Source organism: Gallinula chloropus, assembly GCF_964237585.1.
Source record: "Gallinula chloropus genome assembly, chromosome: 2".
NCBI lineage: Eukaryota > Metazoa > Chordata > Aves > Gruiformes > Rallidae > Gallinula > Gallinula chloropus.
The window spans coordinates 65843433-65870426 of record NC_140086.1 but is presented as its reverse complement, the minus strand read 5'-3'; the positions used below and the strand labels follow the sequence as shown (position 1 = coordinate 65870426).

Here is a 26994-nt window from a genome sequence, read left to right as displayed (position 1 = left end):
AAGTCATTAAAAACTGCAATATATACTTCCATTACCTGAGCTACAACTGGTTCGATAATATTGACCTGTTCTCCTTCTTGAGATTCAAACAATAAAATCTGGTCGTAGTTTTTTTCATGAAATCCCACTCGGTTAACATTGTCAAATAAACTTAATAAATGTGCCTACAATAGAATCAGAAAAAGAAAAAAAAGCTCCATAAACCACTCTGATATGGCATTCTTTCTTTGCCTTTAAATCTTGTATTAGAAGATTCTATAAGTCTTTCCATAAGTGAAAGAAATTCTCTCCAGTAATAAAGCCTACGTGGTCCTCACCTACTAGGATTGACCATAAGAACATTATTGCCTTATCCCTTGTACCTGAATAGTGTGGGAGTCAGATGCTTGACCGAGGATTTCCAGAAGAACAGGGTCAGAAACAAAAAAAAATCTTGGAAATATCAACCGTTTTTTTTCCAAATAACCAGTCAGTGATTTCTGACAGATTTCCAGTTGTTCCAGTAAATGTGGTAAGAGCTGAGCCAAAGTCTCATCTCCAACACAGCACTGCACGATGTTTGATGTTTCATGGGCTCTCTGCATAATTCTCTGCCATGATTTATCAATGTTCTGAAATCTTCTGGCTTCCTGAAGTACACGAAAAATGCATTAGCTCTTCCTCATGTTTTTCAAATTCTAAAAATTAAAGAATTCCATGAGACAAGGTAACAGTTTAATATTTCCCATGTTGATTAAGTCATCTTTGCAGGACTAATATATGCATATTTATAGCTGTGCTTATAATGGCCAGAGTTTAAATTACAAAAGAGAGAGTCCAATGGGACCACTCTGGAAATGTCTTTTAATTCATGTTGGGCACCAAAATTATAAAAGGATTCCAACACGCACCAGAAAAGTCAAACACCAGCCTCCTCAGAAATGGCAGTATTGGTATCAGCAACACACAATGTCACAAAAATGGCTGCTCCAAATAGGTTATGTGGCACCTGGAGTGCCTCCTTCCCCTCCTTCCCCTCCCCTTCCCTGGCCTTGGTGTCTGCACAGTTCCTTACATCTTCTCACTCCCTTCTCTGGTGGCAAAAAGTGTCTGCTTCCGGTTTTTTCCTCCTAAATGTAATTCCCAGAGGTGCTGTGACAGTCACTGATGGGCTCGGCCTTGGTCAGCAACAACTCTGGCCTTGAGCCAGCTGGTATTTGCTCTGTCAGGCCTGCAGAGAGCTGGCTGCTTCGTGCAGAACCCACCTCTGCAGCCACCTCCTCCACCAGAACCCAGCCACGCAAAACTATGACATAAGTAAAGCAAAAGCCACACATGCAAGCAAAAACATACAAGGAATTCCTTATTCCTTCCACTTCCCATCGGCAGGCAGGTGTTCAACCATCCCCAGGAAAGCAGGGCTCCATCACATATAACAGCTACTCAGGAAGACAATCATCATCACCCAAAACGACAATCTCCCCTGTGCCTCTTCCCCTAGCCCCATGCATGCTGAGCATGATGTCATATGGTATGGAAGATCCCTTTGGTCATTTGGGGTGAGTTGTCCCAGCTGTGTCCCCTCCCAACTTTTTGCACACCCACAGTCATCCTATTGGTGGGGCGGTGTGAGAAGCAGAAATGCCTTTGACTGTGTAAGCACTGCTCAGCAGCAATTAAAACATCTCTTTCAGTATCACAGCACTGTTTTCAGCACAGCAAGGAAAATAAACTATTTCAGATGAAACCAGGACACTGACAAATGAAAGCTGCATAAATAGTCTGAAACTGCTACATTTGTAATGTATTGTAGGTGAAAGAGAGATTCTCAAATACTGGGAGTTGGAGAACTTTTCTACACTGAGTGTACTGACTTTAAAAGCTCATTCTTTGCCTGCAACAAATGAAGTGTTACATGGATCCTAATTTATCTGAGAACTAGCAGAGATCTCCAGAGACCATCCAAAGTCTGCCACACAAAAGGATCCTATCCATGCCACTCTTGAAAAATACCTGTCTGTCTTCTGTTTAAAGGTGCTCAATGCTGGACATTCAGAAGCCTCTCCAAACAATATTTGCTACTGGTGACTCAGTTTTCATATCTAAGCCTAATTTTTCTTGTCTGTACAGTTACTTCTCATCATATTTATGGGTACAGAGAACACATTTTTGTCTTCTTATTGAGAGCAAGCCGTATTTTTTTTAAAAAACCACATCTTTGTCTCAGTTTTTCAAGCCAAACAAGCCTAGTTTGTTGAATCTTTTCTTGTGTGTCATGTGTGTAATGGCACTAAGCTGCACCACGACCGGTTCAGATTGGATGTTAGGAAAAGATTCTTCTCTGAAAGAGTTGTCAGGGCCTGGAACAGGCTGCCCAGGAAGGTGGTTGAGTCACCATCCCTGGATGTGTTTAAAAAAAGGGTAGATGAGGTACTTAGGGATATGGTTTAGCATAGGACAGGAACGGTTGGACTCGATGATCTTAAAGGTCTTTTCCATTCTAGTGATTCTGTGATCCTTCATGGACCAGTTCCTCATTCTTATCACCACCTTCTATGCTCTCAAATTTGCCTATGTGTTTCTTTAGCCAAGTACAATATTCTAGTTATGGGTTATTAATGCTTATGCATTTCACTTTTATGCCTGCATTTTATACACCAACAATCTAAACCTCATTTTCAAAGAGTACTAAGAGTCAGTGTCAAAAGCTCTATCCATAAAGCTTGTTGCCCACCCTAAAAATAAATGTTTGACAGATTTTGCTTCTAACAAATCCACACTGACTGTTATTCATCTCCTTGTTAACTTCCAGATGCTTACAGACAGTTATTTGTTGCAGTGTTCATCCAGGAATTGCAATTAAGCCCACTCATCTATCATTACTCCTCCACCAAGCTGTTCTTTCTCCTCTTCCTTTAAAGACAGTCACCACATTTGCTTTTTCTGATAATACTTGTTCATGTATCATCCTTGTAAGAAGTAGCTTTAAGCAGTTAACAAATGTCTCAGCTGTGCTGCAGCATTTGGTCCTTTGCAAAACCTGCTTATCAATTCTCCGATAAACTTTAACAATACAAACATATCTCATTAACTAAAAAAAGCAAAAACCCCACAAAAGTATTGTTATTTTAAATAACAGTTAAGAAAGCTTTACTTAACTTACAAAAATTAATCTTAGCTTTGGAAATTGTAACCTTTTCATTAAAAAAGATGTGGCCTGAAACAAATTCATGTTTTACAGTTTCCTAACAATCATGGTTTTGTTAAGTTACAGCACTGCTTGATCCAGTGCTGCTGAGCTGTGGTGTGCTAGAACTATATGAAAGCCTATCATTAGGGGATGCAACAGGGAGGATAACTTATTCTGGTATTTCTCTCCTACAGGAAGTCAGATCATTCCTTAACTCCTTTGCAGCTGCTATCACAGAAGGTCATAATTGCCTTTTGAAGAGGTTGCACCCGTTCAGACAGATTAGCACACATACAGCTGCTCAAGTCTTGCAGCATCTCTCTGTGGGATCTTATAGTGATACTGAGTCCTAGCAAGTACAGAATTCATGCAGAAAATTCTATTATTACAAAACCTAGAGCCTATAAACAGATGCCAACAAGAAGAAAGGGATATTGGCACATACAGCAGAAGTGACACATGAGTTTTGTAGCATTAAGTACTCCTGAGCCCTGTGCTATCATATGATTGACTAATATTACAAGCTGACGGGAACATTTGAACCTGAATTATAAACAATAATGCTCCTGTAGGTTTGACCAAGTTCTAAGTTCAACAAGACAGATCCCAGTTTGGCAAAACTTCTTCTGAGCTGCACAGCCCACAAAATTTATATGCAGTATATGCACTGGCAAGTAAAACCTGTGAAGCAGCTAATCCCTTGGAACAACATATTGTCATTAACATTGTTATCACAAGTCAACGTACTTGAGGTAGCTGCTTTGCAATGTCTCCACCAATAAACACAGCTTCAAGGTAAATCCAAAGGTTCTGCACAGTAATCCAGTTTTCAATTATTTCTGCAGTATTGGTCAACTTCTGAACCCACTGTTGTATAGTGGACTTAAATGGTGCATTGTACCTGTAGGGTCAGAAGTTACAGGGGCAAAGAACATAAGATCATCATTGTTTACTTTTAGGTTCAATTAAATTTATACAATATGTGCACATATTAAGTTTTGTACCTGTTGCTCATGAGTGACCCCAATATCATGAGGCTGTCCTCCACCAAAGCTATTTTCTCCAGTATGTCTGATCCTTTCAGAAGGAGTTCTCCTCGAGTTTTGAACTGGCCAAAACTGAAAGCATGAGTACTCCATTCACTGATGACATGCTTCAATTTTGCTTCGATATCCTTTTCTTTAACAGCACCGATGCAGATATCCTGTTAATTTTTTAAACTAGTAAATTACATTCCTCTAAGGCTAAAAGGAGGCACACTCATAAAGGCAACTTAAATTCACTGGTGACATCAATACCTCAGTATAAGTTCTGGCTAATGAAAATATACATTAAAACACCTCAAATTTCTTAAATTACAGACTAGATTACAGTGCTACTTGTATCTGGAACATTTTATGGGCTACACTCCATCTTCACTAGCACTATCACCTTAGACTTTTGAAAATTCACCGACTCAATGAATCTGCAGGCAGAATTTGCCTCTCCATGTGCATTAAAATTTGAAGTCAAATATACCTACTGAAGGGTTTAAAGGAAAATACACGTTACTAATGAAAACCAATAAACACTCCAGGAATAGAGAGCACCTGGACAACATGACTGCCTGCTCCTTCTTGAAGACAGTGATGGCAGGACTGTCATAAAATCAGTTATTGCATTGGAGAGAAAAGGAGCAGTTACTCAGATTTGAACTTAAATTCAGGATCAGGAGAATATTGGATTCTATCACAGGTTTAAAGTCTTTCCTTGAGTGTAAGGCTGTCATGCTGAACTTTTCCCATGACTTAAATTCTTGCCTGGAAACTGGGTACAGAAGAGATATCTCTGTCTTTGAAGCATCCCTTTCTGGGACAAGACAAATCAGGTCACTACTATGGAGGGACCACAAATTTAGCTAAGTGACAACAGAACTGAAGTTAGAATCTGTTGGGGGGTTACTTCTTTATTTTTGATACTTTGTTCTTGCAAAAGGTAACAAGAATAAAGATAATGTACTTGCTAGAGAACTACTGCCCTTAAAATGGAGGGGGCAATAGCTTTGTAGCTTGTGCACATCACATAAGGTGCCTCATCTTGCTGTGCTCTTGTGAAAAGTCACTTTTGAAATACAAAAGAACCTTGGTCTCCTTTAATCATATATCCTCCACTTCTACTGTGTCCCAAGGATTTTGACAACTTCATGGAATCAGACTTACATCAACTATTTTTTTTCTCTCTGATGAAACATTTAAGAGGAGGAAAAAAATTATAAGTAGGCAGACACTAAACCAGAAGCATGACAGAATCACACTGCTCTTAAAACAACAGAATTCCTTCTATGGAAGGATTAGTATAATACTATCTATCCACTTAATCCTTCTCCAGAATAAAAAGGAAATGCACTAACCCTCACTGCTAATACCAGCTACCAAATTCCACTCTTCAAAAGAATTCTTCAACTAAATCCAGATTGTTTTAATGTTACAAAGCTGACTAGAAGCAGGATTCCAAAAGCACAGAGCCCCAGATCACAAGTTATTCACTGAAAACAAACAGAAAAGCACATGTACCTCAATATCTTCTTTATATTTTAATAAAGAGGCATCCATTATGTTTTTCAAGGAGAAGTTTTCAGAGTCAACATCAAAGTGATGCCCAGTTATTTGTGCAATTCTTTCCCAGTGTCGTGAGAGCATTGCCTAGAGAAATCCATAGGAATTAGGGAAGATTTTTTTTAATTGTATTATTTTTAGGACTAGAACAGTCACACTTTCACACTGCATCTGCTAAACAAACAGAAGAGTCTTGATTTCCATTTCCACTCCACTGAAAGCATTAATAGTTCTTCTAATTACATTAAGACATCTTTTGTTTCATTTGTGTGTAACTAAGCCTAACTAGATTTCTGCCATAAATAGAGCTACTTTTATCTATTAAAAAAGAATTATGGAAAGCAACTTATAGTCATACAACATAGTCTTCAATAAAATTTTTCAGGTGAATCTTATCTCCACATTAATATGCTGAACCTACTTTGTTTGCCATCATTTCAAGCAAAGGACAGCTCTCTGTGAAGTCATCAATTTTCTTTTTTAGGTCTTGGAAAGCTTGCCATTCCTTCAATGCCTTGGGCAATTTACGGATTCTTTAAAAAACACAAAATAAGAAGAAATATTTTACTCTAAATAATCACAACCCACCATTTGACAGTACAATATATTCTCATTTTCCAACCTGTGGACTAGCAGACTGCAAATAAAAATCCAGTTGTAATCTGGAAAGATAATATACAGGTGATTGTTTCTGACTGCAGGCACGAAACACTGCTGAAGTCAATAAAAATCACGCTAGAATGGTTTGGTTTCTTTTTCAGACTGAACTAGAGGAAGTAAATTTCATGTGCAACCCCATGTCTGAACTTCAGCTTTTGCAGTGTCATTGTTTCACTGAAAATGTGAAAATGCACATGATTTTGTAAAGGAATTTTGTAAATGGATTAAATTGTATCAGGTTTTTTGAAGCAAAAGAAAGTACTTCCTACACCAAAACTGGCCTGCTTGCAAACAGAATACTTGTGTTAATCAAACAAGATACCTAGTTCGTACAGAAGATATTTAAAGAGAACTCTTCCTTTATGCAGAATTTCAGGATGAAAAAAGAGGAACTTCTTATATCCTGTGAATCGTCACAGCTCTACTTGCTTCTAACACGTTATGCCAATTTTCATTTGCCAAAGCTACGGACCAAAGACTGACTGCAGTTCTCTTACAGCTCAGTGGCAGAAAGGAAAAGCTGCAGAAAAGCAAGTCATAATGAAAAATTCCCTCAAAGAAATTCTCCATTTTTCACAGCTCACAATGAGACAGATCTGTCACACAACGCTGGAGCATGTGTGAATTCTTTGCTGCTTGCTGGTTAAGAGGTAGATGAACATATGTATACTGTCACGGCACTGCAATAATCTCTGTAGTCTTTCATCTTGAATCCAGCAATAGACAGTATTAAATGTGCTGAGGAAAACCACTGAAGAAAGGAAAGTTATACTCTATCATGTATGGATAAGGCAGTTCCTGGCTACTTCTATGCTGAAGCACAACAAGCGATGATCTTACAAACTTTACCTTAGGCTGGCAATCAGAAATAGGCTCTCAGCTTGGTAATGAAAACTGCTCATTTTTTTATATAAATATATTTTCTCTTTGTCTTGATGTCAGTCATATTTTCTAATAGCAAGTTCATGAATTACACACTATGTCAAAAAGCTACTTCACTGATCAGGTTTATATTTCCTCCTTAAATTTACTGGACATTATCTTTATATTACATTAGAGTAAAACATAAAGGGAAATTTGTCTCTAGCTATTATTATAAACTTTTATAATGTTTCTACCATGTCCATTCTCTCTAAATATTTATCCTCCTTATCTCTTTTTAAATGGATTTATTTTCCCCTACAATAATTTTTGTAATTCTTCTTTTTACAATTCTAGGTTTTCTATTAGATTACTCTTTTTAAAAGAGGTGGCAACCCACCCCCCCACCCCCCCCCCCCATTACACTAAAGAACTATGTATGTCTTTACAGTTATGCTGAAACACTAATTGCATTGCTGGTATTCCTGTTCCTTTCATAACACAGTTTACTGTCTTAGTTGTTTCTGTGGGTAACACCTGTACACTGTTTGAAATTCTCCACCTTGAAAGAGAATTGCTGGATGCAATAATGCAGAGGACAAAAATATTGCACATCTATTTTCCAACTTTTGCACCTGATTTGGTTCTCAAATATATTCTATACTTCCCATTAAGAGTAAATCATATTCTGGTACAGGTAACTACTCTGGAGGAATGGATGCACAGAATACTTAAAATCCCCCACTTTTGCATGTAACAAAATTCCCCTTTTCTAGAAAATCTGTCACTACTCTAGTGTCAGGAATCAGAATTCAAAGAAAGCCAGCAAAGGGGAAACAACCCAAGTCCTGCTGGTTCACAAGCCCTTGTCTCTGAGAGAAGTAATAATCTGGCAATTTTGCAGACCCAGCCACAGTTACTGGAAAAACAAAGGAGTGTCTTTACCAATGCAGTAGAAAAATTCCTCTGATTTCAGCAAAGCGTGATTTTACCTAGCAGCTATTTTGCATCAAATGTGGAAAACATTATTGCTCTCAAACATCATAAATGACCCCTCAAAATTTAGTGTGGCTACCTGCTTTTGTCACTAGAAGAATTTAAATCCCTACAAATGCACAGAAGCAGACAGTAACTTCAAACTTCTGTCTAACATAACAGAGGAGGTAATATGTGATCAGCCATGAAGTTTCTGTATACTTACAACCCCCCTTGCCACAGGTTTACACACCTTATTTATTAAATAAGCTACAACCTACCATGTTGGTGTACTCCCAACAAGCCTAAGTAAGGTCACACACTAGCTGCAGTCTGCAACTACTGCAGTTGTGCTGAGCTCGTTTCACAAATTAATTAACATAGAAACACAAGAAATAAAAACTGTGTGCATTGCATTTCAACAAATAATAACTGACCTGCTTTGAAAATCCAGAAGCTCACTGTTGATTTTTTCAATATTTAAATCATTCCAAAGCACTTCATTGTATCCATTGATACTAGCAGTAACAGAATTATAAAGACTGTAAAGTTTCTGAAGCAATGAAAGCTCACGTTTAATTTTGTGCAGTTCAGGATACTCTGTTCCGAATTTTAAAAGACAAAAATTGTGGATTTTAATTAGGTTTAAATGTATTAGAGAACATAAAAATCAGTTATTTTATAAATTTTTATAAAAATATATATTACTTTATATTATTTTATTTTATAATTATAAATATTTTATAGATATTTTATAAGATTATAACAGTCTTTTATGAAATTATAAAATTATATAAAATGTCTAAAATCGGTGTTTAATAAATGTCTGAAATCAGACTGGAGGTCTTCTACATAGTGTCTAGTAAGACAAACTTTTGCAGTTACATTACATATGAACATCAGATTTTGATGCACAGTAATTATTTATATAGACGAGTTTTTTTATAAATATTCATTTTATAACAGCAAATGTAACTTTATATGGAGGTGCTGCACCTATCTGTGAGGAAGATGTAAAATAAGTAGTTGAAATGGCAAAGAAATGCACTATAAAGACCCCCCCCATCACAATTTACACTACTTTACAGAGGTTGAGGATGGGGGCTGGCTTTCAAAATAAAAATACAGAATATTTTACACAATCACATAGAAGTTATAAATATATATATATATGTATATGTGGACCTCCTTAGTTGTAGTTTCTCTCATATCTTTGGGAATTCCTAGTTAAATATAAGTTAATATTAGTTAAATAAGTGTGTCTGACTAAGAGACATAAGGATATTAGAGACCAGCTGCAGAGCCCAGGGGGATGCATTCTATATCTGGAGCAGGCACAACATGAGTACTTCAGCAACAGGTTTCCCAAATTTGGACAAGAAAGTATACAGACAGGAGATGCCCAGCACTCTCAACAGGAAAAGCAAGAGTGTTAAGCAGCTGGATCCTGAGATGCGTGGACCTGTGCAATATTTTTCCACCTGATGCTTATATATGTGCAGATTGAAAGTCCATTTCACATACGTGATTTTCATAGGACAGACAATGATAATTTACTGCAAGGAATTTTTCCACAATGAACCCAGAATGCATCTGGTAGGACCCGAAAGAAAAAATTAATAACCTAGCACCAGATATCTATATCCCCTGAGAAACCACCTGTGATTGGAAGACCAAATAATTCTTCTCCATCAGAAAGAGAGATATACTTCCTCCATAGTTCATCAAATTTGGCTTGAAAGATCTGTAATCTTTCACTTGCTTCACAGGGAGGAACATTTTCCTCAGTGGGGCCCCTGTAAAAAGCAAAACAAATTCAGTGCAGATATCAATCATACAGGTTTCACAAAGCAGCACAACAGAATCCAGACTTTACTCACTTAACTGTATTTAATACTTTCTAACATGTTTTCCGACAAATTTCACAAAAGACACTATAAGAGAAAATGCAAAGTATATTCAGCATCCCAACATCACACACTGAGTAGTCTCTGAAAGAAAGCCCTATTTATTTACTAATGATAAAATGCATCTGGGTTACCATAAGCCAGATTCCAGACTTTGTTGCTAATACAGAAATGTCCAATGAAGCACACATACCCCAAAATTTAAGTTTATAAAGAAAATAAATCTTAGAAGTAAGACTAAGACTTGGTCAACTTAAAAATACCCAGAACTGGAATCGCTACTCACACCCAAGGAACTTCTTCTATTCTTAGTATTAAAAATCTGATTAAGTGCTTTATTGAGTTTAGAATTCCCCCCCAAAAATTACATTTGGATGTGGACTGAACTTTATTTTTTTCCTCTCTTTTGGAATTTCATTGCCTCCAGCATCAGAATTATAGGAATAATTCTGTAACAGTAAGAGTATCTACCTCTTATATTATTCTGAAATTAGGCTTTTTAATCAGCTGTCATGTGTACATAGAAGCTGTGCTGTGTTTACTTTTTGAAGCCCTTTAGATACACCATTTTTGAACAATCACTAACGTACATAGTTGTATTGTAACATGTCACCTACTTTTCATCATAATCTTTGCAAAATTCTGCAGTATCCATCTGGAATTTTTGAACACTACTCAGTAAATCTGTTTTCATGTCTGGCTGTACCTTCAGCAGCAAGTCCTCAACCTGCAGTGCCTACAGGCAGACAAAGAGGGAAAAGAGGCATAAAAGAGACAAGAAAAAAAGCACAGAGTTTTAAGACTTTTGTTCTAGTGTTTTAACATTTAAAAAAAGGCTGACAATAACTTTGCTATTCCTATGATTTCAGAAATAATACAGCTATGATACCTGTGTGTTTAGGTTCTTCCAGGCATAAGCCAATCCGTCAACTCTTTCTGCATTTCCATCTTGAAAGAGCAGATTGTATTTTTGAAGCACAGAATAAGATTCTTCTATAGGTCCAACTATCATGTCAATTTTTATCTCATTCTCTCGAATTTCCTTTAGCGCTTCCATTGCTCCCCGTACGTCGTCAAGGTCATGGACAGGTCTGCTCAACCTCTTGCTAACATTTTCAATGAATGCATAAATTTCATCCATGTCTGTTGCAGACTTTTTATTCAAAGCTAAACCAAATGTTCTCTGTCTTGAGCGGCATTCCTGGATTAAGGCTATTTTCAATGGCTCTGTTGCAATATCCACTGATTCCAGTACACAGTGATTTGGCAGTTCTCTGATTTGCATTTCTAATTGCTAAGACAAACACAAGCAGTCAGTTTTTAATTTCACTACAACTTCTTAGAGCAGTTCGTTTTTATTAAAGACCAAATACTTACAGAAAAATATCTGATCTGAGTTTGGAATTCAGCCATTGTTGGTTTAGCATCTATAAATTCCCTCATTTGTTCCTCTGGATCCTAAATAAAAGAAGCTCAATTATTTTTTAGCATTGATATGATAATAACCTGTGGGAGACACAGCTTCCTAATGTACTGTGCAAACACAAATGATCTGGCTCTAAAAGAGCTTAAGATACATTAAAATCAAATTATTTCACTTGAACTGCTTTGCCTGACTCTTACTCCTTGTACAGTACTCTTTAAAGCACTTAAAATCTGTAACTCAAAAGCTGACACAGAGAAGAATATCACTTATCCATCCAAATATTACTATGAAATTTACAGCATAGTTGCTAAAACTCCTGCCCAATCTCCCTTCTGTCTGCCAACCCCCAGAAGCAGATGACTGATAGCAGTTGCACTCAGCCACCTTCACTCTTCCTGAAACAGTGTATTTAACTGCACTTTCTAGCTACCACTGCCTGGCTATTTGGAGCAAGCACATGCTGTCAGGGAAGGGCAGGGCTAAGGGAAAGAAGGAGCATTTAGGTTGTTGAAGCTTGCTTCAAGGGAAAGAGTACTGAGCACTCTTGCTTTTCATAAGGTAGGCCTGTCTCTGTGGAGGTGAGAACTTCAGTGTCACCAGCTCAATAAATCTGTCAGAGTCTCGGTGCAATTACAGACAAATTATCTTCACCCAGGTCAGTGATGTTCATCTATAGACTGCCCTATGAGGTCCCTGAGAAGCTGTTATGGTTTGTCTGGCCAATAATGAGTTCCCAGTGGTCCCACAGAAATTATAAAGCCTAGAGGGAAACTGTGCCAATTCCTAATGAATTTTAAGGTTAAGGAGTAGATTAGTTGAATATTTTAGAATATTCACAAGACGCTACAGCAGCCTTCCAGTACCTGAAGGGGCCTACAGGAAAGCTGGAGAGGGACGCTTTATCAGGGAACGTAATGACAGGACAAGGGGGAATGGCCTTAAGCTGCAGGTGGGCAGACTTACATCAGGCACAAGGAAAAAATTCTTCCCTGTAAGGGCTTGGCACAGGCTGCCCAGAGAAGCTGTGGTTGCCCCTTCCCTGGCAGTGTTCAAGGCCAGGTTGGATGGGGCTTTGGGCAGCCTGGTCTAGGGGGGCGCATACCTGCCCATGGCAGGGGTGTTGGAACTAGGTGATCTTTGAGGTCTCTTCCAACTCACAGCATTCTGTGATTCTATGATAAGATTTTAGTAAAAAGGGGACATTATCATGCTACTGCATCATCCAATCTGATTGTTCCTTGTCTGGGTAACATGACATCCCATCATTATCTCCTAAACCTGAGGTAACTATGCATTAAGAATTGGAACCCCAGAAGAGGTGAAAATTCCCCATCTTAGCCTGAACTCTGACTGCAAAAGTCATCTCTGGGAATGTGTTCATCTGTGAGCTGGTTAGGAAGGGGAAAGTAAAAACAGTGAGCAGTTTCAAAGAGATGACTCCTGTTTTGATCGCTTCTCAGACAGGTAAGAGCGATAGTTGTCCATCCACACAGAGTTGAAATTCACTAGTCAGAATATACACAGTTTTATTTAAAGAAATAGTTCCTGTCAAAGCACTCCTTGGAGGTTTACCATTTATTTGACTGGACCCACTTCCTAATGAAGATAAGTCCATCAACCATGATTCTCTTCTGCTTTAAAATCCTTATTACTGGAAAGATTTCCTAGATTTAGTTTATAATTTTTCTAAAGAATTCAGATTCTGCTAAATTCTTTTTTCTATAACCTGTGTGGACAAGATGTGGGAAAGCAAGAGAGCTTAAGATTCTTTATGCCCCAATTTTAATTTTTTTAATTCTGCTTTCTTCCTTAGATGGTTTAATTGGTAAAGAATGACAAGTTCTGGTCAACACAAGAGTAGACAGAGGAGGTACTATAGGTATATGGATTCTACCATGAAACCAAGCATCTAGTAATGCTCCCTCCTGAGAACACAGTCTCCTTATGCAACCCAAGACAGTTTATTCAGAAGATTTTACAATACAGCAACATATTTTATTAAATATGTATTTAACCTTGTTCCAGATGCCTGAAAATTCAGAAAAGCTGCTCAGAAGATCCGATGCTTCAGTTTTAAGAGACAAAATAATTGTATTTAGTTGGATCACAACTTTGTTCACATCCTTATGTTCAATGATCTGTTTGTCTAAAGGTTTCAGTGCCACGATCCTGGTGAGTTTGCTCTCATCTCCTAGCTCTATAGCAGCAGCTTGTTCAATCTGTCACATATTAAACAACAACAACAAAAAAAAGATGTTCGGTAGTTTTATATATATTTTTTAGATTATAGAATCCCCAATAATGCACACACTATAAGTGTCTCTAAGAACAAAGTGCAGAGAAAGCATCCACAAGGAGACTTGCTAATTCTTAGCTTGGATTTTTGTGGGGCTAAATGTTAAATTTGATTTTATCAAAAATTGCCATGTGGAGCTCTATACTTATCTACACACTGAATGAAATCTACCAAATATGCATCCTACACAGCTACAACTGTGCTGTTTCCTGCTCTTACACAACTGCTCAGGTATTTCTACTTCACTTTGGTATGGTAGTGTAACCATGCTGGGCCGAAAAGGGTCCTGTAGGTGCTGGGGGACTGACTGCTTGTAAATAAGTAATTCTGCTTAAGGAAAGTGAATTTACCCCACTCAGTGTTATTTTTTATTTATTTGCAGGACTTTAATATGTTTTTTCCATTGAAATGAGCTGATCTAGTACCTATGGATAATGTTAGTTTTCACACATTACCCACACTATCATCATCATACTTTTATATTTAAAATATTTTTAAAGCAAGTTTTATTATTAGAAACCACCAAACATAAGGTTTATGAATTATTACTTTTATGTTCAATAACATGGTATAGAGACTAAAAACTAGGCTTTCATTTAACGGGAAGATCCACCATATTACATCTACAATCAACATATTGGTACAGAACATATTCTTATGAGATTAAGAAATGTAAAGCACAAAACTAAGATTTGAAAAAAACCATAATAAAACACTCACCTGCTGTTGTTTATGATGTAAGTAAGCAAATTTCCACAGGGGGATATCTTTGGTGATTGATAATATGATATTTACTGCTTTGCTTACAGCACTCTGAAAACAGCAAAACATTCACCTTGAGTACACAAAAATTATAATAAAATTATTCCTCTATCTTTACAGGAAACATTCTAATATGCATGAAGTACCTTTTGTAAGGAGAAAGAGTACTCCATAAAGCTTTATCAGTCCTATGTTTATGTGGTTTTCAAACAAGAACGCAAGATCTTTATGAGTGGTAATAGTGATGAATCACTGGGGATGAGAACTTAATTGTTATACTATTTCCCCTTACATTGGTTATAAACATAGTTATTTATTATTAATAATAATTGTTTTCACATTCACATCACAATGCCTGAACACATTTGTCTAAATTCATGATGGTATAATCTATAAGCTATACAAACAGCTATATAAATTATTATATAACTTCTTCACTCTATGGTCTTTTAAAATTGCACTTGGAGATCTGATTTCTTACACCACCACAAAGGCTGCAAATGAAATCTGAGGGAGAATTCAACTACTGATTTTCACAGTGACAAAGCCAAATGAAAAGCCCAAAAATCACCACCATAAACATCTAATACCTTGTGAATAATGTCAGACATAGGAGGAGTATGTGTGTAAGATTTTTGCTGAGTTAGTATAAATGTTTAATTTTTTCCACAGTTTAAGGCCTCAGGCTGGTAGTATTTCTCTTTACATTTCACTACAGCAGAATGCTGATTTATGATTGATACTTTAAATTGATACACTGTTTTCTATTCTGAAAGAGTCTAAGGAGACCAGGAAGTTAAGCCATGCTGCACCAATGGCATTCATTTGAATTTCCCTTTGAAATGTTTCCCTCTAAGTAGAGGTTTTTGAACAAGAGTTATTGAGCTTTCAGGGAAACAGTTCCTTCAGCTGGCCTGTGTAACAAACCTGATGGATGTAGTCATATCTTAACACCCAGTGATGTCACAGTCTCAAGTGACTTTTAATCTTTTTTTTTTTCCCTTCTTAGTTCTCATACCAGATGAAGTTTGCACATGTAGTTTTAAAGCAATGCATTCATAACTGTTTTTACTATAAACAATCAAGACATACAATTATTTTGTTACCTGAATATCTTCAAGACTTGGTTTCAAGACAACATTTGGAATAGCCAGTTGAATTTCAGCTTTGAACAAAGGAACTGTCTGTGTGTCTACAAACTTGGTCATCTGATATCTTGAGTCAACAACACGCAATCGATGTCTCAAGGACTCTAAAGAAATCTTCATACCTAAATAAATAGAATGTTTAAATGAGGGGGCTGGGTTCTTTTTTTAGCACAATAAGCTTGGGGGGCGGGGGGAAATCTCAAATTCTATTAACAAAATTAAGCATATCTGAAAGACATACTCACATCTGACCAAACTGTCAGTGTTTTTTTGACAAAGCTGTCCCATCAGATTATAGCAACTGCAGGACAGGCATTCTTGGCAGCGTGTTTTCTGTTTCATGTCGAGATTTGTACAGGCATATGAATCCTGAAGAGTTAAAGGGAAATTCTTTGGAAAATAACAGTATTATCCATCATGCAAGTGAAATATCACACGTCTGACTAGGTTATGAAAGGTTAATTTGTACACTGTAGAGATGTTCTTACCTCTGGAGTTCTGCTGGCATCTGCCTTCAGCCTGTGCTTAAGAATATCTACCAGTTCGTACACACAGCATTCCACTTGCTGACTCTGTCTATAAAAACAACCTTACAGTCACCCACAAGGAATTAAACAGAGGGAATTCTCATTGCTGTTTTGTCGGCCCACACCCCAAATCCCACTGCACTGTGAAGAATTCTATGTCCAGGGAAATATCTTTATACTTTTCATTTTGTTCCTATTGCTTGGGCATACAGAGAATAAGACATTAACATAAGCAGACTATAAGAAACCCATTTGTGAGACTCAGCTTTATCTGATTTAACTGGACTTCATAAATAAAGAGAAATAAGTTATTTTCTAGCTGTATTTAAGAAAACAGTTTTATCATGATGATGCTATGAAATAATCTGTGAAATCAGAATTAGCAAAAGAAAAGCAAAAAGTTAAGTAGAGAATGTATCTTAATATGCACAGTCTCTCTTGGGAGAAAAAAAATTAACAACTATTCTGCTATAACTGGAAAATAAGACCTAAAAATCTGCAGCACTAGGACAATGGGAAGTCTTATATTAGCTAGCTAGCATTAAGAATCAAGAAATTAAAATGGGGATGAGATTTCAAGTCTTATCCATCTTCATTTTTCTTGCTACTGATTAGAGTGCCATAAAAAGAAAAATATGAGACACTAAACAGTACAGCTGCAATCCTACATCTGCTATATTGAAGATACTTGGGAGTTTCTCCCTGCATCCTGAGACTATTATTTTGCATTAGACTATTACTCTGTTAAAATAAAATTTTAGAAGTAAATTCTTTCCGTATAAAAAAATAATACATAAATAATTCCACCCAAATACAAACTTAAAATCTATGCAATGAATAAACCTACTGAGACAGTTTGTGAGCAGCAGAGACAGCAAGCTTTTCTGTCTGTTCCAGGAAAGAAAGCACATCTATAGGTTCATCTGGCAATATTATCAGAGTGGTGTTCAACATATCCTCCAGAATTCTTTCAATTCTGCATTCCAGAGTATCAGCTGCTTCTTTGACTACATAGTCCAACTCCCTCAGGGTACGGTAAACATTCTCAATAACTAAGCAAGGAAAAGAAAATTAAAATAAATAATGTAAAATTTTAATCTCATCTTCCCCTCTCTTTCCTCCCCCAATACCCTTTCTTGATGTATGTGGAAAGAAATCAGTAAGATTTTTAAGACATGGCAGTGTGACAGTGCTGTCTAACTGCTGATGCCTAAAGTAAAAACATAATTTATTCCTATTAGAAAGTCAATGATAGATCTTGTCTTTTTATTTACAAAACCAAGCAAATAATCCAACCACTTCCTTAGAAGGTTGTTGGGGGGGGGGGGGTGTAGGGAGGGGTTAATGTATAAATTTGATAAATTAGATAGTACAAAATAATTTTTTTCAGCTTTTCTCCTGAGTTTTCGTCTAGGAGGCAACCGTGGACCCTCATACTTCTTCACACATTAGATGGAAACAAAGCAATTAAGACATTAAGCATTAAGTGAGTTCAGCACTCCACTGACAGATCAGAGTTCTTTTGTACCATTGAACCAATGGCTCATTTGTAAACATCCAACACATGTTCTGGGCATGCATCCTCAAAAAGAGCTGATGCACATGGTCATGAAGAGCATTCCTGCCTAGGGGTGATTTGACTCCAGCTGCAGCAGCATGCATCAGGAGGTAGTGCAGATACTCTTGCTGCATGACCTCTACTTTAAAAAAGGGCAATTACCACCAGAGCAAATGCTGACCCAAAGAACCATTAAAACCTGAACTACAGTTATTCAGATACTTAAAATACCTAAATGAATAAATAAATTAATAATATTGTAAAGACCTTCCTTACGATGCATTACTAAACTACACAAAAAATAATTTTAGAGCTATAAAACAAACATGGAAAAACAATTGCCATTGTCTAGTCAGGCAGAGGTCAACTAAAACTAATAGGTGGGCAGCCCTGCCTTAAGCACTGGTCAGAACCACATGGCACAGTCACAAACAAACAGCTGCACAAGCCCACGCTCTATTTCACATTCAGATTTAGGTTGTATCTGTTCCTCTTTATTCCACTACTGTTCATTTTGAAGAAGAAAAGTGAAAGCCTAATTAAGTCTACCTCAACTGAAAGCTGATTTCACAGCATGAACTACTGTTTTCCCATGGAACTGCAACATAAAAGTCTTGCTTATGGTTTTATATATGTCCTTTTAAATGATAATTTCATAACAGTTAAACAATTTTCTGCTGTATTTGATGGGGATAAGATTGTACCTTGCTGACTGCATGGGAAAGGCTCAATGTGGAATTAGGGATAGAAACAAGTTTTCTTCAAAAAATTTAGGATTTGGGCAGAAATCTCCAAATACTGTATCTCTCTCTCCAATTTCAATCCTGAAGATAGACCTGTCACTCATAGATGTTTGACATAAGTTATGAAGATTTTGCAATAAAAAACATGAGACATTAAAGCACTCCACGTGCATTCTCTTGTCTCACATTCTTGCACCATCAAGCTGTCATTATCTACCTGAAGTGGTCAGTACACAAACATTTTTTCACAGAGAAATAAAAACAGCAGGCATGAGACGAGCCCTTAATGTTTTCATTATGTGGTCACTGACTTGGAAAAAGATCATAAACATACTGATAGGGGTGAAAAACGTAAAAATGCATAATAATTTTTATAATGGGATGCAACAGCTTAAGCTCAAAGAAAATGCATACAATTCAAAAATGGAACTGCAACAAGAGATGCAACAATTTGATGCAATGTTACAGCAGCTTGTGAGAAAATTCACAAGTCAAGGCTCTACACGCTCTCCAAGACATCAATACAGATAGCAGTCAAACATGACAAACCATTTACTCAGTAACACAGCTGTAAATTAACCAATTCAGTGACTATGTACTCTCAGCATCTGAATCTGTAATGCCTCAGTTGGGGCGGGGGGGGGCAAAGCCAATCCTTATACAACACTAATTATTTTCCAAAAGTGATGAGCCAGAAAGCCCACTTCTCAAGAATAAAAGTGAGAACTATTGCCTTGGGTTTAGGTTTTTTTAGCACCAGAGCACTTATCCTCTCACTGCACTCCTCACCATGTCATTTCAATACAGTGACATTTAGTAGGATTAAGAAATTCTGACTAATTTAAAAGAAAATTGTGACTTTGTGTTCACTTTATCACAAGAGTAAAAAAGGATTTTTTTTTAATGTGGAGCAAATAAGTGTAGTAACAGTGCATCACCAGGGAGGGGAAAAAAGATATATCTGGTGAAGCGTTGTTGACTTAAGCGTTGTTCAAAGATAGCTGTCAAACAGCCCTGGCTTAATCAACCTCAGTTTAGAGCAGGACACCATTTTCACCTTACTCATGTCTGATTTACTTCCATAATCAGGAGGAAGGGACCTGATATGCTTTTCCCTCATACAGATGGAGTCCTCACCCTAAAATCAACAAGGAAATATCTGGTCAGCACCACCTAACAGCATCAACAGTTCACCCCTTCCACTACGTACATTTACTGATGTTCAAAGAAGTCCATGACAGCTGCATCAGGCCTGGAGTAAGGGCATCCTCAACTTGTCCTATGAATGGTTTCATGAGTGGTTTCAACATAACAGGAATCCTATTCAGATGCTCTTTGTAATCGATCAACAGATTCTGGACTCTGCAAGACATGATCATGTTGAGGATGTGCTTAATGCAGATATTTGAACCAAACAAACAAAAATTTGGCTACATTTTCTGTTAGTTCTGACCTCATGTTAAAAATAAGAACTCTTCTCAACTCTTCCTAGCTCAAAGTCTCCTTTTCCTCATTAACATCAGAACTGGATTGGGGAATAAGTACCTCCATTAAAGCGACTGTGATTGATTTAGAGAAACTTTATTCTAAGGGAAATTAATTGTAGTTAAAAAAAAAACCCAAAACCACGAAATTTAATTTTTCTTCTCTTCACTCTATCTCACAAGACATAGTGTGAAATGACACTGCTTACAAGAAAAAATAGATCCAAACCACATAGGACACCGAATCCCAAAGAGAAAAGCCACACTGAATAAAGACTTACTAACATAGCTCAATGAGGATGGAACTACATAATCAAGCTGCATAAACAGGAGCTAAAAGAAAATGCAATTCAAAATTCAGAAACATTTTTTGCAGCAGTTCTTGTAAGGAGCTCATTATGTAATAGGTGTGTTCTGTGCCAGATTAAAATCATGATTTTAAATGTTAGAAACCATGTACTGAGATAACCGATTCACAGTGTACCCAAGTGGTTTTCCAGCATTACCTAAGCAAAAATCTACAGTCTGAATAGTCTGCTTTTGCTTGAAGAATCAGTCTGAAGTCTTTTGTAGCACAGAAAGTAAGTTTGGATTATTTTTTTTTATTGCAAACTTGTGCTGTACTTTTTTTTGACTCTGGGATGGCAAAAGTTGGAGCTGTTCCTTTTTAGAGGACTAGCACAAACTTTGCCTTGGACATTAGAAATTCGAGGTGAGTTTGAAATAAAAGACTCCACAAAAAAAAGAAATTTAAAATGTGGTATTATAAGAGTGAAAGACCAGAAGCTTTAACAATAGAAAAAGGAAGAAGAGGTTGAATTCAAGTGTTTATGAAACTCTAAGGTTTTTTTTAAATCTAAAGAACATAGACTTACAGACTACCCTGAGCTGGAAGGGACCCATAAGGATCATCAAGTCCAATCCCTGGCTCCACACAGGGCCAGCCAAGTCAGAGCATGGGACTGAGTGCAGCGTCCAGACGCTTCTTGAACTCAGTCAGGCTCAGATCTGTGACCACTTCCCCGGGGACCCTGTTCCAGTGCCCAACCACCCGCTCAGTAAACACTCCTCATAAAGGAGATTTTTGCAAGACCTATCATCCTTGCTTAGTGAGTTAATTATATAATATATAATTAATCCCTGAGGATGCAAAGAACTCTTCCACCACAGAAATGGACTGTTACAAAAAGCAGAAAGAAATTATTTTAAACCAACAAAAGTTATTTCCAATATTCAGCACAAGAGAACAAACTACAACTGTGATATATACCCATGCAAAATGTTTAGGTTGTGCCTCAATCAAGTGGAAAAATTCCAGCTTGTTTTTCAAGCAAGAAAAAAAAAAAACCCTTTTCATGTTCACTGTAGTATTCTGGAATGCAATCCCTATGCTATAGTGCATAGAGGCCTTTCCAGTAGCTAGGAGCCCCACTTACACAGCAGCTAGTGTAGTAATAAAATAAAAGTATATAGATGTTTTCCAGTAATGAGATACTTGTCGAAACAGAAACAACTGCATGCTACCAATATTACTGTGGGAATGTAGGGAAAGCAATTAAATTTCAATTAAATTCCAACATAGAGAAAAAATTATAATAAATCAAAGGCTTATGCAACAGATGCAAAACTAGGGATTTCTAGTTGCAGATGAGAATCACATGCACAAAGTGTTCACTTACTCCATTTGATGCCTTTTAATCTGTTCTTCATCTGCACACAAGTCAAGGACAACATCTGGAACTTCAAAATCCATTTTTTTCAGGTATTTTGTTTCATAAAGTACCTCCAGGACCACTGGGTCCAAGTTTACAAGAAATTCCTTCATAAAACAGTACATGAGGAAACAAAAACAAACAAAAAAACCCAGAAACTAAGGCAGTTGTTTGGTGGCTACATGTAGTGTGGTGATATGATGATAACAAGATGTAGACAATTAGCGAAGATTGTTTAAATGGATACCCATGTTTCCACACAGACCTTCATCCTCCTCCACACATGGATGGATTTTCTGAACTATTAACCAACCAATATCTTACACTGATTTCAATTTCCTGTGACTCCTTCACTGTGCCACAACCACTTGGCTCCTGTGACTTCCTCAGTTTAATTCTAGTTCTGGAGCTACAGTCTATGGAAACTAACTTGCATTTTCATCTCAGTTTCTCCATCAGTAGATTAGGGACAAATGTGTAAAGATTAATCTCTCTGCACTTTTTCAGGCCATAAATACTATCAAGATGCTAAATAAACTTGAAAACTATGTTCTAGTGGTTCATTATGGAATCAGTAGCTCCAAAATATGCTACACAATTTCTCTGTACTACAGCAGAAAAAATAATCTATGAAGTAAGAATGGTAAGCTTTTTTGTCTCAACAAGCAGTTTTGAAAGCAAATTAATGAACAAATGCAATATACTCAACTCAGTGATGTTGACCACTACAGAACAGACCATGATCTAATTAAACATTCCTTCCTCAACTAAAATTTTCGTTAAGACAGAAAATAAAACATGAAACAATATCTAAAAAGATGTAGATATGTCAATAATAGATAAATATTTTCTGAGTACTGCCTCTTTTATACCCCAAATGAGGCAGACCCCTTACGAAGAGGCATGATGAAGTTTGGTACCATAAATACAAAAAGAAAAAAAAAACCAAAACACCAATTTCAGTAGTTTATTTTTGAACCATATGTCTATCCATGATATGATTAAAGTAGCATATGTAATACTAAACAATGTAACAGTAATACAAATAATAGATGATTTTTACCTTGGTTTCTGGGTGCCTGACAAGCAAGGAAGCACATAGAGACTTTCTAGCCCGGTCAGCAAACCTGCACCAGGCTCTGTGATGAATAACTTCAAATTCCAAAAGAACTGCAGCCATTTTATTGTAGCTTTTAATAATCTTTTTCATTTCCAGTGTCTGCATTTAAAAGGACAAACAAAAAAACCAAAAAAAAAAGAAAACACCATTTAATCGATTCAATGAGTTTTAGCATAGTAGGAATGTCCTCCACCAGGCTTTTTCTCACCACCATCAGGAAAACAAAACAAACAGAAAGCTTTAAGTTATGCTATTAAAGACATACAACACAGAAGTATAGAAATGCATTTAGGAATTCAATTTTTTAAAGTATTTAACTGCTTTAAACAACATGGTTCTTCGTCCCTGTCTTGCCCATAAAAGCAAGTCTGTACTATGACCTATACAAGGCACTGATGTACCACTGAGAAAGCAATAAAAATTGTATTTTTCATAAAGCATCGCTAGTGTTTAAGGTTAAATATCTCAGTCCTCTTCATTTCAGAGCATTGCACACAGAAGACTAAGCTTAGGTGCATGCCCAACAGTGCTGCTATCAGGATTAATATCAGTCAAGCCCCAAACAAAAACACTGGCCTCAATCATCAGCTTAACATTTCACAGGAAGCAAATATCCTCAGCCACAGAATGATGCTGCTGCAAAAAGAAATTCAAATCCAGGAACAAACACTAACACCCATCCTCTTGGATGAGCTTGAATACAAATTGCTAGAAAAGTGAGTTTAGGAGGATAAAAATAAATCACATATCTGTTAATAGCATTCTCAAAAGCTTAGCAGAAATCCTCCTCTGCTAATTTCCAACCTTTAAAAGTGTGGTTTTCTTTTTAAGGAATGTCATTGGATGCTCAATTTTTCTGTATAACTGCTGAGCCCACATGATCTTCCCTGTTACCTAAAACACAGAAGATATGAGGTTATATTTCCATTATCTTAAAAACAGTCAAGAAGCAAAGTCTTTTTTTCTCTTTCATTTATTTCATCCTTACTGGTGGCATATTACGTGGTATAGGTGGATCTTCTTTCTGCTGCTGGTAGAGTGTTCGAACAAACTCCAAGTCTTGACTGTACTGCTGAAGGACAATGGTATACTTCTCATCAAGATCAATATGGTTTTCCCCTATTCGTTCAAGCTTCATCAGAAGTCCCAGCATCTGTTCAGTCTAGAAAGGATAATGGAGCATTTACTGCAGATGTTATATAGTTCAGAAAGTCATCGTTTTATAACTTATAAGTTTTGTAATTTATAATTTATAAGTTATGTAAGTCCATCCAGGCAAGATAGTGAATTTTACTTCCATATTTTGTCCCATATAGAATATATTTACCACAGTATGAAACAAGAAATTGCTACCACTAGAGTATAATAAAGTGTTTAATTTTATTCTAACTCCCAAATCATCACTTCTTTTTATCACCAAAGAGTTGTGGTCGAACACCCACACTTTTACTCATGCTTCATTAACATCTCAGGATCAGGGCCTGAACAAATGAACGGTACTGATGTTAGAGTAACAGAATCCAGAAATTATTTCATTACTCTCACCAGTCCAACAGGAATAACTTCAAAAGGCACAGGAAGCATGGGTAACACCAGGATGGAGAAAAAAACCAAGAAAAATTAAAAAAAAAATAGGGCTATAAATTTGGTAAGGAAAGGTGGAACTTAAGACTGTCATCAAGTAACAATGAACATTATCTTCCAGCACTTCTGCAAGCAACTTCAGAACACTTGGAATAGGCTTCTTGTCCTCTTACATTACTTTCAGCAGCCACTGGCACAGTACATAAGACTGGAAGTAGTGAAGGAGTTCAGGAGGAGCTGTGGGTGTGCAGCCTTTCTGTGCACCAGAAAATGGAGTTTGCAGCTGTAAAATTACTTACAGTTGCAGTCTTGTCAAACCAGGAATCCACTAATGCTTGTATGGACTCGTACAATGCTGCAATTTGGTTCTTAAATTCAAGGTAATCTTTTTCAAACTAGAAAATGGTAAAAGAAAAAAAAAAAAAAAAAAACCATCTGAAGTGTTGTTTTAATTTCATACAAAATTCCCTCCCTGAAGTTTTTGGGGAATTTGCTGTATCTGCCTAGTACATGAGTTCAGACTGACTTAAAGAGAACTGGGATAACACCAGTAACAGGCATCTATATTCTAAGCAAAGTAAACTAAAAAAATACTAAGCATTAGGCTTTATGATTAAAGTCTCATCTTCATGAGCACAAAGGAGCACACAGAACAAGGATGGGCTGAGGACATCTAATATCCTACACAGAGTGTACAGAACACAGTCACCAGCAACTCCCAGCACTGCCACAGAGAGCACTCAGCTCAGCTCTCCAAGTATGAAACCCATCAAGGTGAGCAAGCCAGCAGGCTCTCTAGACCACCCTACAAACTAAGAGAGGTTATTGCCTAGGAGATAAGGGACTCGTGGCAGTTTACCAGGGAAGAGCATTTTGGGATGATACTAAACATTTAGATATTAGGAAAAAATCTTTGACTGAAAGAGTTGTCAGGACATGGGACAGGCTGCCGAGGGAGGTGGATGAGTCACCATCCCTGGATGTGTTTAAAAAAAAGGTAGGTAAAGACAGGTGGATGAGGTACTTAGGGATATGGTTTGGCATAGGACAGGAATTGTTGGACTCAATGGTCTTAAAGGTCTTTTCCACCCTAGTGATTCTGTGATTCTGCAAACACATTATGGGACTCAGGGGAGAAGGAAAGGCAGAGATCAGTGTGGTTTGTGGGAGGACTAAGTGTGAAGAAATGGAGGCATGATGAAACAAAATGAGTTGGTCACATGTGAAAAAGGTTGCTGGATGGTAACCTTGCCTGGCTATGTACTGCACCAAATCAACATAGTCCATCTTGTCTTCTTAATTATCTCCACTTCTAATGATTTTCCTGGGTGAAAGTGTTCTCTGTTCTGTGCACATGAGTATGTATGGGAATCTATGCTCCAGCAACAGGAGTGGAAGGGGCTTAAAGGCAACTTACACTAAAGATGATGAGAAACTTTAACAAGGCCTGTAGCAATAGGGGTAACAGTTTTAAATCTACTCAAAAGAGGGCACATTTAGATGAGGAAGAAAATCTTCCCTGTGAGGGTGGTGAGGCCCTGGCACAGGCTGCCCAGAGAAGCTGTGGCTGCCCCCTCCCTGGCAGTGTTCAAGGCCAGGTTGGATGGGGCTTTGGGCAACCTAGTCTAGGGGAGGGTGTCCCTGCCCATGGCAGGGAGGATGGACTAGATCATCTTTAAAGATCCCTTCCAACCCAAACCAGATTATAAGATCGGGACAGTTATAAGTCTGGGCCAACTAGAAGAAAGAGCTGTCTTTGTATATGTCTCTGCGTGTCAACAGCCAGGACAGCAAAAGGATGCAGAGGGAGTCAAGTAAAGGGTAGACTGATCTCCTAACACCAATAATTGGAAGGACCCACAGCACACGTATCTTGTATGTGTGTGTAAGTCCAGGAACTGGAGAGACCTGGGTATCCAGAGACCAGTTACTGGACACACTAAGGGTGTAAGACCAGCTACTGAAAGGATCCATGTATTATGTTTTCTACTAGCAGGCCTTTCTCCTGCTCAGCCAGAGAGGTACAGGATGAGGCCATTAATACTTTTGGTAACTGTATGACTGCCGTGTTTTCAGTTCATGTTGAACTGTGAGGCCAGATCTGTGTGTAAATGTACTGTGTGCATGGATGCATCCCTATTGGGAATTACACAACACTGCAGCTGAGTGGACCTGGGGACAGGGAACTATGACAGCCTCACCTCTATCAACTTTGGCAGCTCCTAAATGTGAGTAATTTGGGTGCTTATCTGTAGTAATTTTTCTTAGAAGTCCAAAATACTGAAGACCTACAAAGGGTTCAGTGCAAACTTCCTCTTGAAGAAAGCACTCCGTAAGCTTAGTGAGACAGTCCATGATACAACCTGCTCCAACCATTTAGATGTTGAAAAGCCAGATACTATTTTAACACCTCCAAATTCCAGTTCACAGTAAATATTCTTTTTCAGAAAACAAAAAACCCCAAAACC

The 26994-nt window shown here is 37.4% G+C and overlaps 1 protein-coding gene across 1 annotated transcript in view; it reads right to left on the bottom strand.

The window, feature by feature from the left end:
• The window catches only part of LOC311189043 (dynein axonemal heavy chain 5-like), a gene marked incomplete at both ends in the record, with an annotated part of 160774 nt that overhangs the window by 115619 nt on the left and 18161 nt on the right, over window positions 1-26994 (bottom strand). The window contains 23 exons of the mRNA XM_084260627.1: window positions 36-164; window positions 363-629; window positions 3917-4070; window positions 4174-4373; window positions 5722-5850; window positions 6185-6296; window positions 8697-8859; window positions 9919-10055; window positions 10784-10902; window positions 11056-11460; window positions 11544-11624; window positions 13608-13811; window positions 14609-14701; window positions 15757-15920; window positions 16044-16167; window positions 16287-16374; window positions 17173-17377; window positions 19837-19988; window positions 21790-21929; window positions 22886-23041; window positions 23747-23836; window positions 23931-24104; window positions 24826-24921. Coding sequence (XP_084116753.1) covers window positions 36-164; window positions 363-629; window positions 3917-4070; window positions 4174-4373; window positions 5722-5850; window positions 6185-6296; window positions 8697-8859; window positions 9919-10055; window positions 10784-10902; window positions 11056-11460; window positions 11544-11624; window positions 13608-13811; window positions 14609-14701; window positions 15757-15920; window positions 16044-16167; window positions 16287-16374; window positions 17173-17377; window positions 19837-19988; window positions 21790-21929; window positions 22886-23041; window positions 23747-23836; window positions 23931-24104; window positions 24826-24921 — 3582 coding nt within the window. The remainder of the gene's footprint in view (window positions 1-35; window positions 165-362; window positions 630-3916; window positions 4071-4173; window positions 4374-5721; window positions 5851-6184; window positions 6297-8696; window positions 8860-9918; window positions 10056-10783; window positions 10903-11055; window positions 11461-11543; window positions 11625-13607; window positions 13812-14608; window positions 14702-15756; window positions 15921-16043; window positions 16168-16286; window positions 16375-17172; window positions 17378-19836; window positions 19989-21789; window positions 21930-22885; window positions 23042-23746; window positions 23837-23930; window positions 24105-24825; window positions 24922-26994) is intronic.